Genomic DNA, 19,859 nt, shown 5'->3' with positions numbered 1-19,859 from the left:
CGCCAGATTTCTGGCTGCATTCTAGATGAATCACTTGTTCTGCAGTCAGAGCCATATAATCAGAAAAAAGCACTTTGTCTCATCGCTGTTTACTGAAGCATACAGGCGAGTGATCATTGCAGTTATTGTTCACTTTGTGAGATACATTAGTATTTATTTAAATCTTTCGAGACCTCAAATCTGGGATCTGTTTTCAAAAACAGTTAGATGGTGCTGGGGTTGTATTGGTTGTTGTTGATATTATTTCGTTACTAATGCGAAAGTGTGGTCCTGTGACATTGTGGAAAGCTATATTAGTTACTACTGTGAGATTAGATGGTAGTTGGAGGTAGTCGACAACAAACCCTAGACCCGGGTTTCGTGCTACTTGGCTCTCGTCAGCAAGGTGTATCTGTATACTTGAGGGAACTGATGCTCCCCGACGGACTCAATCTCGTGTCCCCCAGCTTCACAGTCAAAGACGTTACCCCTGAGCTATCGGGCCACGACCGACCTCCTGTAGGACTGAGATGTAATCACAGTTTATTAATCACTGGAGGTTGGTCGCGGCCCGGACAGCTCAGTGGTAACGTCCCTAACTGTGAAGCTTGGTGGCACGGGACCGAATCCGTCAGGGAGCACCAGTTCCCTCAAGAACACAGATACACCTTGCTGACGAGTGCCAAGTAGCACGAAACCCGGGTCCAGGGTTTCCTGTTGACTACCTCCAACCACCATCTAATCTCACAATAGGGTAAACAGTGTCAAGTCATCTATTCTGGTGGCCATGTTGCATTCGATCTGCACTAATAAGGACGTGACACACATGACATTAGTCACCACTCAGTTATCAATCAATTGTAGTTACTACTATTCCATCTAAAATCAGGTCAGTGACGATTTCCTACTTATGCATTGAGAGGAGCTGTTATTTTAATAAACTGCATACTTAGCATACTTTCACAGAAGTGATGTTTTGTATGCAAGTCAACAACATTACCAATTTCGTTGCTCTGCTCAAGTCTGTTTTGATGTTTGTGGATTATAGTGAATTATCATGTCACATATCTGTGAATTTTCACCTTTGGATCGATTTTAAACGTTTGTAATTTGACTAAACTCGAATTAACCAAACTTACACTTGTCTAATTAAACCTATTGGTTCCACTTATAAGCTTTAGGTTTTCATTATGTAAATTTTAAAGTTAGTCATTGTCATCATTCATATGAAACATAACTTATTTGGAACAGCATTACCAATGTTGTTAATATGTCTAGAGTTATCAGTAATGTCGCAGTCTTTAATGTGTGTTGTAAGAGGTTGCCGGGTCATTTAAGCCTGAATGGAATTGAACAGAATGCATATACCACTTTATTGTCTTCAGCAAATATGAAGGTTCTTCTAAGTGATAAGAAATTGCAAATGTTGTTAACATACGTGATGAACAACAGGAGTCGAATGATTGTGCCCTGAAGGACACTACTAATAAAGTTTTAAGGGTCAGGGATGTGTTGCACTATTTTCATTACCTGGGTTCGACCTTTTAAGAAGGATAAGATTCATTTAGTTATTTTGCTTGCCATATTGGTGATCTTTAAGTTAAATAGGAGAGAAGACTGTCGTACTTTATCAAACGACCTAGTAAGGTCAAAGCAGAGAGTGACAACTAGCTTCCCCTCATCCCAACTAATCAATGTATTCTGGATGACAGATTACGCATAACTTTTTGGAAATAAATCCTTGTTGTAAAGATGTAACCTACTGGTGCTTATCTAGATGATTGCCGACTGTTCTCTTAATAATCTTGTCTATAGTTCTGAATAAGATGGAAGTGTGATTATTTGGGCGATAGTTGTCTACTTTTAGTCTGAATCCCTTCTTAAAATGAGTCGCGGGTTTTATGTGGTTTTCTTTTGGCAAGGGAAAATGGCTGAATCGACGGACAGAATAAACATTCTAATAAGCAGGATAGAAATGTCAGAACACCCATATCTATTTAAGTTAGCCGGGTTCCATCATAACCATTTCCGATTGAAAGATTGAATAACATCATTGCATCTCTCACACTACCCAGCTTGAATTCCAGATCTGCCAATACATATGTATCAAAACTGCTGGTTATGCGTTCCTTCTGATTATATTTAGTGAATGTTTCTGCAAATGGGTTGCTTGGTATTTCACATAGCACTGCTGTGACTCATATAAGTACATCACTGATTTTTAAGACTGGATATTAGGTTTCTTCTTTAGAGTAGCTGCTAAAAACTATTTTTATTTTGTGAACTGGAGAACCGTCGTTCAGCTTCTAAATCCTTTATTTATCGAAAGCTCTTATCATTACTAAATAACGACTGGATACTGAGAATAGCTGAAAAGTTATTTTGAACAAAGAAACTTTTCTGTAAATTTCTCAGTTTAGATCTAAATTTGATAGTAATATAATCAAGAGGAGGGACGTGCGGTTTATGTTATGATTGGAGCAATCTAGTCCAGAGAGGTTTCGAGATTGAAATGAAGAGAATCTAGTGCAATGTTAACGTCACCAGGAAGAAAGTACACATTCCACCTAAGATCTTATGGTGGAAATTCGGAGCAAGGCCAGTTAGTTTTTGCGAAGTTTCTGATATAATCCACCAAACCTTTTGATCCAATAGGTATGCAAGAGCACTTTCGCACTGTGAGTTGACAGTCTACAACTTTGTGATCACTGTCTGGAAATTCAATTTCGGCATATTCGCTATATGTTGGGGCATTATGTACGAAAGTTAGGTCTATTGGGCTAGTTTATCTGGTGAACTTATCGACTATTTATGCCCAACTGTTTGTTTCTAGTAATTCAATGAGTCTTTCAAAATGAGGACGACGTAACCTAGCTACAGCTAATAACAATAAGTAAGTGAATAACTGATTTAAATGTATATCCATTGCACGAACAGAATTTAGTGGTTCGTAGACTCAACCTACCATGAAAAGCTGATGAGCACAATTATCTACAGTGGCGAATATAGCGTAAACTAACGGTTCACAACCCTCTGGGAAGGTCATGATGGACAGAGTATCGGATCACACATACGCTATACAACCCCAATTTTTATCTGAATTTCGGCACATTTTGCAACCACCTACAAACTGTGTTAAGTCGGAAATGTTAGTGGGCATCAGATTTCAGTAATCAGAATATAACATGGATTGACCAGGTGAGCTAGGAATCTATGATTAGCCATCTTATCGCAGAGGGAGTTGGATTTAAATAAAATAATTGAAAGCTATGAAGTGGTAGTAAATTAGGATAAATCATAAACCAACTAAGTGAGTGTGGAGTTGTCCTGTTCAATGTTTGTGCAATTGAGGTTTGTGGATGATTCTTCACAATCAGTCAGCGATCCTCGGTTCACAACGAATACCATAAATTATGAAATACCGGTCAGATAATATGTAGTTTATAGTAATATATCTCTACCAGGGCAGGAAAACGACATTGTTACAGGCATAATATAGGAGCTACAATGTTAGTCTGCTTACAGCTTGCTCCTCACGTGGAGTTGTTAAACAAGTGAAGTCAATAAAAGGTAAAGACAGTGTATGCATGCAGATATCCCAAAGCGTTAATGACTAAGTTTATGTTTTAGTATTACACTGAGTGTAGTTGGTAAAATATTTTTGCAAAATGGAATCGCGTCCACTTTGCACACCAGATTTAAACTCGGTGTTATTGTGTTATAATTCTAGTCGTGCTAAGTATTTATGTAGTAAGTCTTGGTAAGTCCATGAATATCATAAAGTAAGTTTAAAAGAGCTTTGTATGAGCCTTGACCTTGAAAAAAACACATTAAGTTTGTTTCAGGCGTCGGTCGCTTCATAACTGCGTCCCAATAGCCTTATGATGAAAAAGAGAAACAAAATATCCGAATGTCACTTGAATACAGACGCCAAACAATCCTCAACAGTTGGTAATTGAACAGGCAAAGGCACGATAAACTGATAGATTAAACTCATAATAGCTTCTGTTGCTGGAGTGAAATGTGGTTAGAGGCTTAGGATAAGAGAATACGGTAATAGAGTACTATGAGTTGTGATATGTGATAAGTTGAATTGGATTCAAATGATGGAAGGCAAGTACAAGTTAAAATGAAAAACGCTCTATATGGGAAGTGCATCAAGAGGGCAAGGAGTCAAGAAAGACCAGTGATTCTATCTTTTGTTGTCTGATTTTTTTAAATTTCTTCCATCTGATGCCAGCCACACAGTCCTAGTCTAAAAGTTCAAGTTAGCGTGTTATAGGTTGTATTAGTAGAATAGCTAATCCAGTATAAAATTGGAAACATGAGTTTGAATGGTGAGCCTAGGAAAACAATCTCAGGATCACTGGCTGGTTGCTTTGTCTTCAAACATATAGAGCCTGAAAGCGACAAAATTTTCTGCCCCACAAACATAGGCAGATTGAATTAAACGCCCTCATCATCAGTAACTCCACACTCCCTAATTTCCTGATAATAGGCCCATTAAGATTTGTTTGTAGATAAAATATATCTCACACGATGCTGTTTTCTTCGCATCCTGTTGAAAAACACTGTTTCTATAAGTACCATTTTACAAGTTCGTCAGTCGTTCATAGATTTTGGACCGTGGGTGAGGCATCGATGCAATGCCTTATATGACTAAAGCATAAATCATAGGTTGCCAATCAAAGCACAGGCGTTAGGAAGGGTATAATTTAGAATGAAATGTTTACCGGTGTAGGTAGGAAAGCGTAGGAATATGATAGCTATTTATAAGGCGATGGGCAACCAAATAAAACTAATGGTAATTCGACATTATGTACGTGAAGGTAGAAAACTGATGAAAACTGACAGGCAGGAACTCACGCTAATATTTAGATGCGACGTACTTGTGGAAGTCTCTTAACAATATCCCCAGCACTTCGAGGAATTGGGCACGTGAATGTATTGGTCATGCTCATGGAAGTCAGCTTCTGCGTGGCGAAGCCAGGCTTCTATATTATCGGGCCAGAATGTCATGACTTGAAACATATAAGACGAAAAAGTCTCAATCTTAAACACCTTTGTGTCTGTTCCGACATAATGAACATAAAATATAAAAGTGGATGGAAAAACATGCAAAAATACAAAAACGATATCATTATATGTAAAAATAAAAAACTATAGTGTTATAATAAAGGAAAGGCTCATAGTTTGTTGTTTGACGTTTGCCACACCACCAAAGATGCCACAGGTATTCGGAGTGTGACGACGCATTCGCACGCAACACCTTTATGATTGAATGATACCAACCCAGTCAGATTAAAAGTGAGAAATGATGAGGTTCTAAGATATATTTTTGTAAAGCTATCAACACGTCGAGAAGCGTTCGATTTATGTCGGTCAGTAGTTTCAAGGGATGTATAGTATGGCATACCCACTCGTTATCTGAGCCGAATGCATGACCGAGTGCCTTCCGTTAGAAATAATAAGGTCAGTATCGATGTCGAAGATTCACAGATTTGCCTAATTTGAGTATTTGTTTACCGCTCTAAATGTATCTCATGAAAAACCTTTAAATAAGTCAAAATTATTTAGAAAGCTTACAGATGGATCGTACATTAGTGACGATATCAAGTTGAATGTTTGTTACTTAAGTTAGTCTTCTAGACATCAAGAATTCGATGGCATGTTTTCTGAACAAATGTACATGCATGTTGATTCGGTGTAATCAATAAACTTTCTTCCCTACTCTTAATCTCCCAACTCAATTAATTGGTTGGAGGTATGTGTAGGAAGACTGGGTTGGCAGTATTAACTCTCAGATACTACATATTACAGCAAACTCAATAATTTAAAATGTCATTTCAGTAATTATACTGGTGAAATAGGAGAGGAATAATGCCACAGATGTCAATTACTTGTAGTGAGATAACACTGGTTTCCCTAATAATGTTTTTAAATCTAATTTCCGGACAACCGTGTTTTCACAAAAATTTGGAAAATATGAAACAGTGAGACCTGAACAGTCTAAATTCAAGGAGTATTTAAGGGAGTTTAGAACAAAAAATAAGGATGGAAAAATGCACAAAGTAATGTTATTAAGCATCAAATTTTGGAAAATCAATTTAGTGTGACTTAATATTGAATGGTTGTTGTAGATACTGGTAATTTAGAAAATCACTAACAATAAACTGACAGAAACGAGAGTATAGAAATAAAAATTACCACTTAACTACACTAGTTTATTAGCCTACATGTCTTACGGACTAAGAAAGGTAACAATTGTAATCAGACTCATAAATGATTTTCTAGATGAAAGAATTTCTAACAGATTACAATATCTATCTACATCAATCTTGACGAGATAAGTAGTCAATAATTTCCGAAATGTCGATCACATCAAAATTAGGATAAGAGAGGAACATCTTAGAAATTTAGAAGACAGTTGATCATTCATCGGATAGTCAAAAACTTTCACGCTTAATTATGAATAGATAAAGTGAAAATCACCATATTTCGTATACGTAATTGCTTGTAGACGTATATATCCATGATGAGATTTCATATCATGATACATAACATTCCCAATGAAAACAATTACCTAGTCAACCAAAAGTGGCACTGAATAAAATAATCCATAACAGCTCTTAAATGAGATCTGTGAATGTGGGATTGACAAAATATTTTAAGAGAAGCGATCTTAATGCAATTAAAAAGTGTGTTTAGTGCTGCTCTTCAAAATAGGTTGAAACTTTATATTTTACAGAATTCAATCCATCATTGAATATACAGATAATCTCAGTAATCTCATGGATGCTGATCACCTATGGCCGATCATAAGAAGCTCAAAATATCCTAAAGTATTGTGAGTTGCTCAATGTTTTATTTTTCTTACCTTGAAAATTTTACGACTATGGTGTGCTACTTATATCGACATAAGTAGTATGTGATGTTAGTCGTGAACAGAAGGTCTGGCAGCAGAGGGACAAGATGATCGGACAGTAAAGAATGGAAACATAATGCAATTTGCATGAAAATGAAAGAACAATGAAGTCTGAGTCATTTTGAGACAATTGGTGGACATTTTACAAGTTACATATTTACTATATGATTGTTAGATTTTATTAACAAATCCTGTAATTTTGTGTTAAGTACATTCGATTGTCCCACTCGTGTTTTTGTTCACAACAGTAGTAGTAGTAGTAGTAGTAGCAGTAGTCGTAGTAATAATAATTGTATTAGAGTGGTGTGTGATACTGATGACGACAGATGTAGTGGTATGTATGTTGTTAGTTGGTATTATGTTATGCAAAACTAGTTCAAAGTGAATGTCACTTTCGTGGTTGGTCAATTACTTCTTTTCTTGTTCCCGGAATATATTATTGACAATTTAATTATTCGGCTGAATCATAAGAGGTGTCCAGTTTCCAGTAAGACACAGATTAACATGTGACCGCACTAGAGCATGACCTGAGTCTGAAAGTGTGTCGCGGAATGAGCGACAGTTTAACTGAGCTGTCTCAATAATGAATGATGGTGATATGGTTTAGATGGTTCCATCGTTTAATCAATCATATAGGTCGTCGTTTCAGACGATATCTTTCCTTATGATTAACGCTGGTGCTAAGTAGAAATAGATGGTTATCTGAACACAGTTTCGGGAGTCGGCAACAGTGTTTGTACCTATCTTTCTAAGATGTTACTTCCCCAATGAGTCGAACAATGCACGAGAGATTGACTCTTGGAATCCAGTTTTGTGGGGTCTATTCTATCATTGAAACTAAAGTTATATATCTACATCGACAAGAACACAGAAAGTCGCAGTGGGATCTCCGGATACATGGAGAGAAAATAGCGTCAGTTTTTGTCTATTAGGTGACGTCAAATGAAAGACTATACATGGATCTTGTGGGCCGGGGCATGTTTCGCAGTCACACTGTGGTGGACGAGAGCACAGGTGGGGACAACCTGATGTAATTCCATGCAACACCACACAATGTCTTGGTAAAATTTGAGAACCATATATTAAATAATTCATCTGCAAAATATTCATCAATTGTCTCGCACAATTTTGTTCCTTCGTTTCCATACCAATCACTCTCTGTAGTCGTTCTGTTCTCTTCGAATTTCTCAACCTTCTACAACTAGGTATTCCACTTTCGATTAGTGATACATACTACTACATCTATCGATAACAGTAGCATGCGCCACATTAATATCATTACTACTACTACTACTACTACTACTACTACTACTACTACTACTACTACTACTACTACTACTACTACTACTACTACTACTACTACTACTACTACTACTACTACTACTACTACTACTACTACTGCTCTACTACTACTACTACTGCTACTACTACTACTACTACTACTACTACTACTACTACTACTACTACTACTACTACTACTACTACCACTACTACTACTACTCACTCTACTACTACTACTACTACTACTACTACTACTACTACTACTACTACTACTACTACTACTACTACTACTACTACTACTACTACTACTACTACTACTACTACTACTACTACTACTACTACTACTACTACTACTCTACTACTACTACTACTACTACTACTACTACTACTACTACTACTACTACTACTACTACTACTACTACTACTACTACTACTACTACTACTACTACTACTACTACTACTACTACTACTACTACTACTACTACTACTACTACTACTACTACTACTACTACTACTACTACTACTACTACTACTACTACTACTACTACTACTACTACTACTACTACTACTACTACTACTACTACTACTACTACTACTACTACTACTACTACTACTACTACTACTACTACTACTACTACTACTACTACTACTACTACTACTCTACTACTCTCTACTACTACTACTACTACTACTACTACTGCTACTACTACTACTACTACTACTACTACTACTACTACTACTACTACTACTACTACTACTGCTACTACTACTACTACTACTACTACTACTACTACTACTACTACTACTACTACTACTACTACTACTACTACTACTACTACTACTACTACTACTACTACTACTACTACTACTACTACTACTACTACTACTACTACTACTACTACTACTACTACTACTACTACTACTACTACTACTACTACTACTACTACTACTACTACTACTACTACTACTACTACTACTACTACTACTACTACTACTACTACTACTACTACTACTACTACTACTACTACTACTACTACTACTACTACTACTACTACTACTACTACTACTACTACTACTACTACTACTACTACTACTACTACTACTACTACTACTACTACTACTACTACTACTACTACTACTACTACTACTACTACTACTACTACTACTACTACTACTACTACTACTACTACTACTACTACTACTACTACTACTACTACTACTACTACTACTACTACTACTACTACTACTACTACTACTACTACTACTACTACTACTACTACTACTACTACTACTACTACTACTACTACTACTACTACTACTACTACTACTACTACTACTACTACTACTACTACTACTACTACTACTACTACTACTACTACTACTACTACTACTACTACTACTACTACTACTACTACTACTACTACTACTACTACTACTACTACTACTACTACTACTACTACTACTACTACTACTACTACGAACACTATCACTACTGTTACCGCAACTGCTAGTGTCACTGCATCTACGTGGCAACCAGCTGATAATTTGCCTAATATTTCACACTCGTAATTCTGAAATATGTGCTGTGTGGAAGAATGGATCTTTCCATGATTTTCGAACAATGATCACTTTGGACCGTTTTCGGAGACGTTACCACTGAGCTAATGTATATTGTTCCAGTTCCTCTATACGTGTTTAATGAAACCGAGGAATTACTCAGTTCTACCACACCACCTGTTTATTCTAATGATATGATTGACACACCTTTGTCATAGTGCATCGATCACGTATAGCTTTTAAACTTCATTTCCAAAGAAATTCAACACAGTTCAACTAACCTAAAGGTATTGTTGGGACAATGAAATCCCTGATTTCTGTATTATCTAAACATCACTCAGTAACTGTCTTCGTTGAATATCAAGCACAAATAATGATACAGTGTCATGCTATTTTCATAAATGAAATCTCTCATGGTCATTTCGACTGTTTTATTCTAGTTACTATCGTTAAGAAATAATGCAAAATAGATGAAAATACTCTTTGTATACAAATATCTATACAACAGCGAAGTTGATTAGAGGAAGTTCATCTTTTTATTGGAAACTGGAATTAACATTCAACAAGTAACGAATCAGGCACCAGTTTGTTCGACAAATATCAAATTTCAAACATATACACTGTAAGATAGTAAATCTTAAATGAATCAGTGTGTGACAACAGATATGTATACAGAAGTCGAATACAAAGATTCACAAATTAGTTATTGCATTTAACAAAGGAAGAGAAGATCAAATGAGTGAGAAACGCTATATATACCACTTTAGTTATAAAAATGCTAAAGTTGCGCTAATCCATTAGACAACATATTCTCACTTCAGATGTGTTCTGGTCTACAACTCTTATTTTCGAAACACCACCGATCAATGATTGGTAATATAAAACATAATTCCATGTACTCACTCCAACACTCAAATGAACCACACTCTCCATCATCTCTTCATCACAACCATGTGGTATTCTATCATCCAATGGTATTAAGTCGGCGTCATGAAATATAACACAGTCGAAATCGAAACGTTTACGTGCTTCAATAAAACCAATGTTCATCAACTGAGCTTTGTTCAAAATACCAGTACCCTGTTGTTCAATAACAAATATTTGATAACACAAATGTTGTCTCTGGAGAACTGGAATCAGAGCGGACAATGTATTATTCAGTTGTTTCCATCTATCTCTACAAACAATGATGATTGCTACACCGGATTGTGGAACATTGTTGCAATTCGTCGTCTCCTCCTTAAACATCCAACCGCCACCAAGATCATGTGAATAAAATGTGTCGTTGATTGGGTTCACCTCTTCATTGAATTCACCATTGAATGGCATTTTCCCAATTGGTTTCAATGCACTCACCTTACTCGATGGAATACTGTCAATATTCTTACAAATAGTACGACGTGTGTGTTTACATCCAGTATATGTTGTATTCAGTATGATGCACTCTTCGCTAGTATGTTTTTGTACAATGATGTGTGTGATGTTGAAATTTATCAATTATATTTGTGCAAGGATAAATGAGAGTAGTGTGAATGCGATTATCGTAGAAACTGAACAAAAGTTTCTCATTGTTGATTTATTCCTAGTAAACATATTGTTATATAACTTTAGCATTGCTATTAGTAAAAATAGTATTCGTAATAATAATAATGGTCATATCTGTGGTGGACCAGACAGATATGAACGCGAAAAGTATAAACAAAGTTACTAAAGATCAATAGTAATATTAATATATACAGTTAATTGTTACAAATACAATAAAAATTAGGGACGTTACTTAAATTGACCAAACGTTGAGTGTTCTGATTAGGTCCGGTAATGTAAATCCACAATTATAAATGCTTGATGATTCTGAGCAGGTTGGCAAACTCTCTAGTGATATAATCCCACGTAGAATGTGATATATTCCAATTACAGTCTATAAATAATGACAATATTTAATTTAGACTTCAGCTAACTCAATCACAAACGAAAATAGAACGAGGGATGTGTGAGTAGTAATGTATTTGTTAGCCAGCAAGAATATGTCACGCTATGTTGGAATCACAACGGAAAGTGTCTTCAAGGTCATTGACTAAAACAACACGTACAGTCATTTAATGATGAATGTACATACAGTGAAAAATTGACAAAACAAATACAAATAACATTGAAAACTATTTACAAAATAAGCTTGTCAGGTCTATCTCCACATAGCTTCCTCCAGAGTGTCCGGAGGTAACACTAGTTATAATTAAAAAAATGTAAGGATATGATATATTCATGTATACAAAAATAATATTTGCAGTTATAGCTAACAAAAATGTGGAGATGAGTATGACATGTAGCAGAGATGTAGCATAGCATAATAAACACACACAAAAAAAATGAAGACGCTGTCATTTAATGTCTTGGTTGGCTAACAATGATAATAATAATGTACAAAACTGCTAATGACCCAAAAAGAAATTGAACTGTTTATTTTTGTTTACAATAAATGAGTAATTAGATAGAGTTTACTCGTCTATTACAGTAACAAAAATTTTTTTTACATATAAAAAAAATAAATGTGACAAAACGAATAATTGTGGAAAAATGTGATTATGTACACTGTGGAAAGGAAAAAAAATTTTTTTTTTGGTGAATTAGTAGTGTGTGACATGGGTAGGTGTGTGCTTTGTTTTTTTTTTTTTTTTGTTTTTTTAATCGACGAAATGGACATAACGCTTGGGTTTGTTTATAGGTCTGCCGGAGCGTGTTAAACAAGAAGGCTTAGTATTAAGTTTTTTATCCTCCACTGGTTTTTCAGTCACTGATGAGAGGGGTTGATTGTCAACAGCGTTGTCTTCTTTGACTTGAGTAGCTTCGTAGAAAGAAGGTTTGATTCTGTCTATAGAAATAGTCTGCTTGTTGCCATCTCTGCTGATGATGAAGTACTTTTGTGTGCGTTTAATTACTTTATATGGACCTTCGTATGGTTGTTTCAATGGTTTTTTAACAGCATCAACTCGAACAAACACAAACTTGCATGTTTCTAGATTTCTGTCGAGTTGTATTCGATTGTTATGTTCACGAGGCGGTATGGCTTTGATCTGTTGCATGGTCTGCAGCAGTTGGCTAGCAAAACGACTTGGGTCCGTTGGTGTTAAAGTGTTTGGGTCCACTAGTTGGCCTGGTAATGTAAGGGTTGTACCATAAACTAGCTCAGCGGCTGTACAACCTATATCTTCCTTTATAGTTGAACGGATACCCAGGAGTACAAGTGGTAATGCGTCACTCCATTTTGTCGTATCATCTTGTGCCATCAGCGAGCTTTTCAATTGGCGGTGAAATCTTTCGACCAAGCCATTAGCTGCTGGGTGGTAGGCTGTTGTTTTGATGTGGTTCACGCCCAGAAGACTTGTGAATTCCTGAAATAAGATAGACTGAAACTGGGGACCACGGTCGGTAGTGACGATGGAAGGTACTCCGTAGTTAGATATCCAGCGGTCGAGGAAAACTGAAGCCACTGTCTCTGCCGATGTGTCTTTAATGGGGCATGCTATGGCCCGTCTTGTGAACCTGTCCACCGCAGTGAGAATGTGGGTGAAGGAGTTTGACGGAGGCAGTGGCCCAACTAAGTCCAAATGAATATGTTGAAAACGTTTGTCGGGAATAGGGAATTCCCCGATCGGGCTGATAGTGTGTTTTTGGATTTTGCTGCGTTGGCACTGGAGGCAGTTACATGTCCAACGTTTAACATACGAATTGATTTTTGGCCAAACAAAGCGTTCTGTGATAAGCTTCGTGGTAGCACTGATGCCTGGATGCGACAGTCCATGTAGCTGTTGAAATATTTTTCGTCGATAGGGTTGTGGCACAAAGGGGCGATTGTTACCCGTTGAAGTGTCGCAAATAATAGATGCATCTGAGAAAGGGATGGGTACAGGTTTAAGATTCAAGTTAGACTTCTCTTTGCAGGTCTTCAAATCTGCATCGTTCACTTGTAGTTTAGCTAAAGCTTCAAGGCTGATGTCGTGGTTGTGTACCACCATGTTGATATCCTTTCTAGATAGAGCGTCAGCGACAATGTTGGAGGAACCTTTGATGAACTGGATGTCCGTAGTGAATTGAGAAATGTAATCCAGTTGTCTGGCTTCCCGTGGAGAATGTTTGTCGTAGGTCGTGTTGAAAGAATAGCAAAGTGGTTTATGATCAGTCATAATGGTGAAATCGCGTCCCTGAAGGAGGAAGTTGAAGTGTTTTACAGCTAAGTACATAGCCAGAAGTTCGCGTCCGAAGGTGCTATAACGCTCTTGAGTTGATGATAATCGTTTGGAAAAGAACGCTATAGGAGTAGTCTTGTCGTTAACGCATTGCTGTAATACTGCTACTACTGCTTTTTGGGAGGCGTCAGTGCAGAGGATGAGGTTTGCTGTGGGATCGGTGTTTAGGTGCTGTAGCATGGTGGCATTAGATATCATCAACTTTGCTTTCTCGAATGCTGTTTTGGCGTCAGGGGGTAGGTTGAATGTCTGACTCTTCTCTTTCTTCGTACCTTTTTTGTCGGCTTTCAGCAGATCGATTAATGGCTGTAATACTTCAGCACAATGTGGTAAGAAACGGCGATAAAAATTACACATACCGAGGAAGCGTCGTAATGACTTCACCGAGGTTGGTTCGGGGTAGTTAGTAATATCTTCAACTTTCGTCTGAAGTGGTTTGATCCCTTGTGAGTCGATGTAATGTCCCAAAAAATCTAAGGCTGGGACTGCGAATATGCATTTCGAAGGATTGATGACGACACCATGTTTTTTAAAACGATCAAAAAGGATCTGGATGTGTTGGATGTGCTCTTTTAAAGATGAGCTTGCAATCAGAACATCGTCGATGTAGGCAAACACGAAATCAAGGCCTCTTGTTACTTCATCCATGAAGCGTTGGAATGTCTGCGCAGCGTTTTTCAGTCCGAATGGCATCCTTAGAAACTCAAACAAACCAAAAGGTGTGATTATGGCTGTTTTCTCGATGTCTTCTGGTGCCATCGGAATTTGATGGTATGCGCGCACGAGGTCAAGTTTCGAGAAGATGCATTTACCTTGTAAATTTAACGAGAAGTCATGTATATGAGGGATAGGGTACCTATCAGGGATGGTTTGATTATTCAGACGGCGATAGTCACCACACGGACGCCAGTCTTGGTCTTTCTTTGGTACCATGTGTAACGGCGAGGCTCAAGGGCTGTTGGATGGTCTGATAATACCAAGTTGCATCATTTGTTCGAATTCTCTTTTAGCTACTTGCAACTTGCTTGGTGGTAGTCTCCTCGCCCTGGCGCTAATAGGTGGACCGTTGGTAATGATGTGGTGTTGCACTTGATGTGGATTACATTCCTTTTGATAATCTGATCTCGTGATGCATTCGTATTCTGACAGAATGTCGTTGAAAACGTTGTTCGCAGGTTTCATTATCCGTACTCCATGAATTTCATAGTCATTGGAAGGTGTACCATCTACTTGTAAACGCGTATTTGCGTCGATTAATCTCTTCTTGGTCATATCTACTAACAAATTGTAGGCACTGAGGAAATCAGCTACGAGGATGGGTCGTTTGACTAGGGCAACTATGAAAACCCATGTGAATCGTCTTCGGAGTCCGAGGTCTAATATAAGAGATTGCTCTCCGTAAGTTTTGATAACTGATTCGTTAGCCGCAATGAGAGACAGCTTAGTGTTTGTTGTTTGTTGTCTTCGGGAGAGGTGGAGTGGGATAATGCTAATTTCTGCTCCTGTATCGACTAAAAAATCCGAGCCAGAAATGCGATCCCTGATGTAAAAGAGGCGGCTAACTTGTTGGCCAGTAACAGACGCCGCCATTACTGTCTGGCCGGCTCGTTTCCCTGATAATCTGGCTTGTTTGTCGTAAAGTTGCACGGTTTAGTGCAACGACGTGCTTTCTCTCCATAATTCGAGTGATACCAACAAATGTCAGCTGCCTGTTTGGATGACCTAGTGAGAGGTCTGGACCTTGATCGCTTTCTCGAGATCGATCTGGAAGGACGGGAGTGGATCGTGGCAATGGTCGCCTGCAACGATGCTACTTGATGAGTTAAGTGTGCTATTTGCTGCTGAATGTCCAGAGGGGGGTTTATAGCATCTCTACTAGAGGTTTGTACCGCGTAGATTCCGCGACTATCGGGATATATTTCCATCATCTTATCAGCCATGTCAGCTAGTCGTCGAGGATGACAGAGGTTCCTGTAATACTGAGGATTTGTCTAACACTATGTGGTAACCTTTGTAACCACATTTGCTTAAGTAGCGTTTCGTCTAATTTGTAAGGGCCGGCTAGCTGTCGCATGTGTCGGAGCAACTGTGAAGGTCTCTTATCCCCTAGCTCGCACGAGGTAAGCAGTTGTTGTAAACGTTTTTCGTCTGACAGCGATGTGCGCTGGATTACTGCAGCTTTTATCTTGTCATAAGGGTCAGTTTCTGGTACGTTGTCAATCAGGTCACCAACTTCCGTTGCTACTTCTATAGGTAGTGCACCGACGACGTGGGCATATTTAGTCGCTTGCGAACGTATACCCTTCGCCAAAAATAGTGCCTCTACTTGAGCAAACCAAATTCTAGGGTTGTTGACACCGTATGTTGGTAATCTTAGTTCAGAAATAGCGTTGATTGAGTTTAAAACATTATCTTCTGGCTGTGATGAATGAAAGGGGTTGGTTGATGGGCTATCTATATCGATAAGTTTATTAGGAGAGTTCATAATGTCAAAAACAAAAAAATGGTGTGTCGTGCCAATTAATAATAATAAAAAAATATGTGGATATATATTAGATGTCTATAAAAAAATCGAGGCTCACCAAATAATTGTGGTGGACCAGACAGATATGAACGCGAAAAGTATAAACAAAGTTACTAAAGATCAATAGTAATATTAATATATACAGTTAATTGTTACAAATACAATAAAAATTAGGGACGTTACTTAAATTGACCAAACGTTGAGTGTTCTGATTAGGTCCGGTAATGTAAATCCACAATTATAAATGCTTGATGATTCTGAGCAGGTTGGCAAACTCTCTAGTGATATAATCCCACGTAGAATGTGATATATTCCAATTACAGTCTATAAATAATGACAATATTTAATTTAGACTTCAGCTAACTCAATCACAAACGAAAATAGAACGAGGGATGTGTGAGTAGTAATGTATTTGTTAGCCAGCAAGAATATGTCACGCTATGTTGGAATCACAACGGAAAGTGTCTTCAAGGTCATTGACTAAAACAACACGTACAGTCATTTAATGATGAATGTACATACAGTGAAAAATTGACAAAACAAATACAAATAACATTGAAAACTATTTACAAAATAAGCTTGTCAGGTCTATCTCCACATATCAGAAGTTAGAATGATCACGATAATGTTAGACAATTGAGTTCTTTTTATTCATTACTGTGATATTTTCATTGAGACACTGAACCAATTGATTTTGAGTAATATGTGGACCAATGAAAATTTCAATGATTTTCTTTCTTCAACTTACAATTACATGATTCACTGTAAAAATGTATTCGAGTGTTAGTTGTTTCGACATTAGTAATGTCTCTCCTTTCAAGTGGAGTTCCATTGAATACAACTGTACAGGCAAGATTTAATGTTTTCCCCGAATTCTTTTCCCACTTTCAAATCAAGAAGAAGGAAAAATTAATCCCAGGTGCTTCATTTATATTACAGTGTATTATGGTCAACATCAAAAATTTCACGGCTTGGTTATGGACTACTTTGATGTATACGTCTGATTCCCACTCGTCAACTTTAAATGGATTAATTAACACTGGTCAACTTCGAATTTCTTTATCATTATCCAACTAAGTCTCAATAAATTGAGATATCAATTTAGGTCTTAACAGTAATAACGTGTGCCTGACATAGATTTTCTTTTGGAAACTTCCATGTAAATATCAATTGCTAATGGACATAGTTTATTCTGATAGGAGGTGTTTACAAATGTGATCTGATTCATTTGTCTGTCATTTACATTTCTTAGCGTATAACACGAAAAATTTGACATTATCGTAGTTATTTCTTGGACATTTATTTGGTTGTTACTTGATTGTGATGGATCAAAATGACCACTGTCAATCCACTTTCCTGTCCAGCCTCCTTGAGGAAAAACATTTCCCCATAATGTGAGTAACCAGGGAGTGACCACCCCATTGATACGTCTGACAGAACTGAACATCGTGTTATTGATGAGTCAATCTGTCCTTCACTTCTTAACATTTCTTCGGCACACACAATTGACCTTTTTCCTATGATTTCATCACTATGCGTCGCCAATGCCAACGATTTGACTCCATGAAACATCATTTGTGGTCTCCTAAAACCGCGTTCCGAATTACACTTTGAATATTTCAGGGTCCGAACCTCGTGTCAAATAGTACAACAGGCTTCCTCAGGTGAGACTCTAGAATTCCGTGTCTTGGATATATGGTGTCGTGGTGTGTGCTACTGATATCGATAGATGTAGTAGTATGTATCACTAATCGAAAGTGGAATACCTAGTTGTAGAAGGTTGAGAAAATCGAAGAGAACAGAACGACTACAGAGAGTGATTGGTATGGAAACGAAGGAACAAAATAGTGCGAGACAATTGATGAATATTTTGCAGATGAATTATTTAATATATGGTTCTCAAATTTTACCAAGACACTGTGTAGTGTTATGTTTAGATGAGTTTGGATGTCCACAACTTGTGTTGTTCTTCATTACAGTAGTAGAAGTATCAGTTACGCTTTGTAATTGTTTGTTTACAGAAAATAATTTCTAAATTTTTTGCACATTTATTCACTAAGAGTTTCAAGAAAAACTCCAAAGATATGTAGCTTGGGGTCGAGTCGAGATTGACTATGAACACCGCTACGGAGAAACACGTGCCAAATAAATCCATAAAATCCCCCGGAAGCGAAATATCAGAAGGCAGTTAATGGACCAAGTCGAGATATATTTGCTGGCGATCTCGTGGTATCGAAAGGATACCGAGATCGTGCCAGGATACAAGCTTGGTTACAGGACGTAACCGAATTCGCGCGAGGTCACAATCACAGTGTAAGTATAATGGATGTTTTTAGCACAGTTAAACAAAGAGCACATTAAACAAACACAGGTACAATTGGTTGTAATAATAATAATTGTTTTCACTAAACCAATCGTGTTCTCGTGATAAAAGTGAGTCACTACAGATACTTACAAACACTTGATAGGTATATGAAGGCTCTACTACTTCATGTACACAATAACCCATAATACGCTTCAATTTGTCACTGGACACAATGATCATTAAGGTGTTGGATTTGTGGTCAATACATATTTTTCTAATTATATCACACTCATTCATATACGTATATCAATACTCCACATACTATTTATTAACTGTGCGTTCAATAACAGAATTGAAATATCTACACACTCACACAGTGTTGAGTTTATTCAACATAACTTATTAAATGAACAAAAATGTGTTCACTATTCTGTTATGGATAACCTGACATACTGTACTTCTACAATGATAGAAATTATTTCAGTCGGTGGTATAATATAAAAGAAAGTTATGAGATGATGACCTTCACATATTTGTGTGTTGTTTACTATTTTCACCGGTCCTTTTTTTTTTCAAAATAGTTGGATCAATTTTCTTCTTCCGTTTTCGCTTCAAATAAATCGGACGTTTATTATTATTATTTCAATGAATGAATGTCTGACTTATTTATTTGTTTGAATATTCTGTTTCCCGTTGACATCAAAAACGTTGATGAATCATCATAGATCCTGTTGAGAACGATAGACAGAACCCACTGAATTGTGCACATCATGACTCTATCATCTACCAATATTCCACAAGACCTCCACTTCGTCTAGTTTTAGATACGCATAATTCACCATACCATAAAACTGCAAAGTGATTAGTTCAAATCCTAGATCTTCTGCATATAGTAGTCGTCAAATGAAGCGTTAAAAACGTTTTCGATTTCATTTCCAGGGTGAAACATACATACTTAGATGGGAAACAGATGATATCGCTAGATGTTGCTTCCTTGTTCACTAATGTACCAATAACTGAGACTATTGACTTTGTGTGCCAACA

At 37.2% G+C, this 19,859-nt stretch overlaps 1 protein-coding gene across 1 annotated transcript; it reads right to left on the bottom strand.

Annotated features, from left to right (window-relative positions):
* Positions 1 to 10,531: 10,531 nt before the first annotated feature.
* Positions 10,532 to 11,071, bottom strand: GAD2_3 (Glutamate decarboxylase 2; the record flags this gene model as incomplete). The annotated part of the gene is made up of 1 exon (XM_012945453.1): positions 10,532 to 11,071. One exon carries the CDS (start codon positions 11,069 to 11,071, stop codon positions 10,532 to 10,534), a length of 540 nt encoding a protein of 179 aa, XP_012800907.1.
* Positions 11,072 to 19,859: the final 8,788 nt, after the last annotated feature.

Source organism: Schistosoma haematobium, chromosome 4, assembly GCF_000699445.3.
Source record: "Schistosoma haematobium chromosome 4, whole genome shotgun sequence".
NCBI classification, from domain to species: domain Eukaryota; kingdom Metazoa; phylum Platyhelminthes; class Trematoda; order Strigeidida; family Schistosomatidae; genus Schistosoma; species Schistosoma haematobium.
Note: the sequence above shows the minus strand (reverse complement) of the source record. Positions and strands in the feature narration are given on the sequence as shown.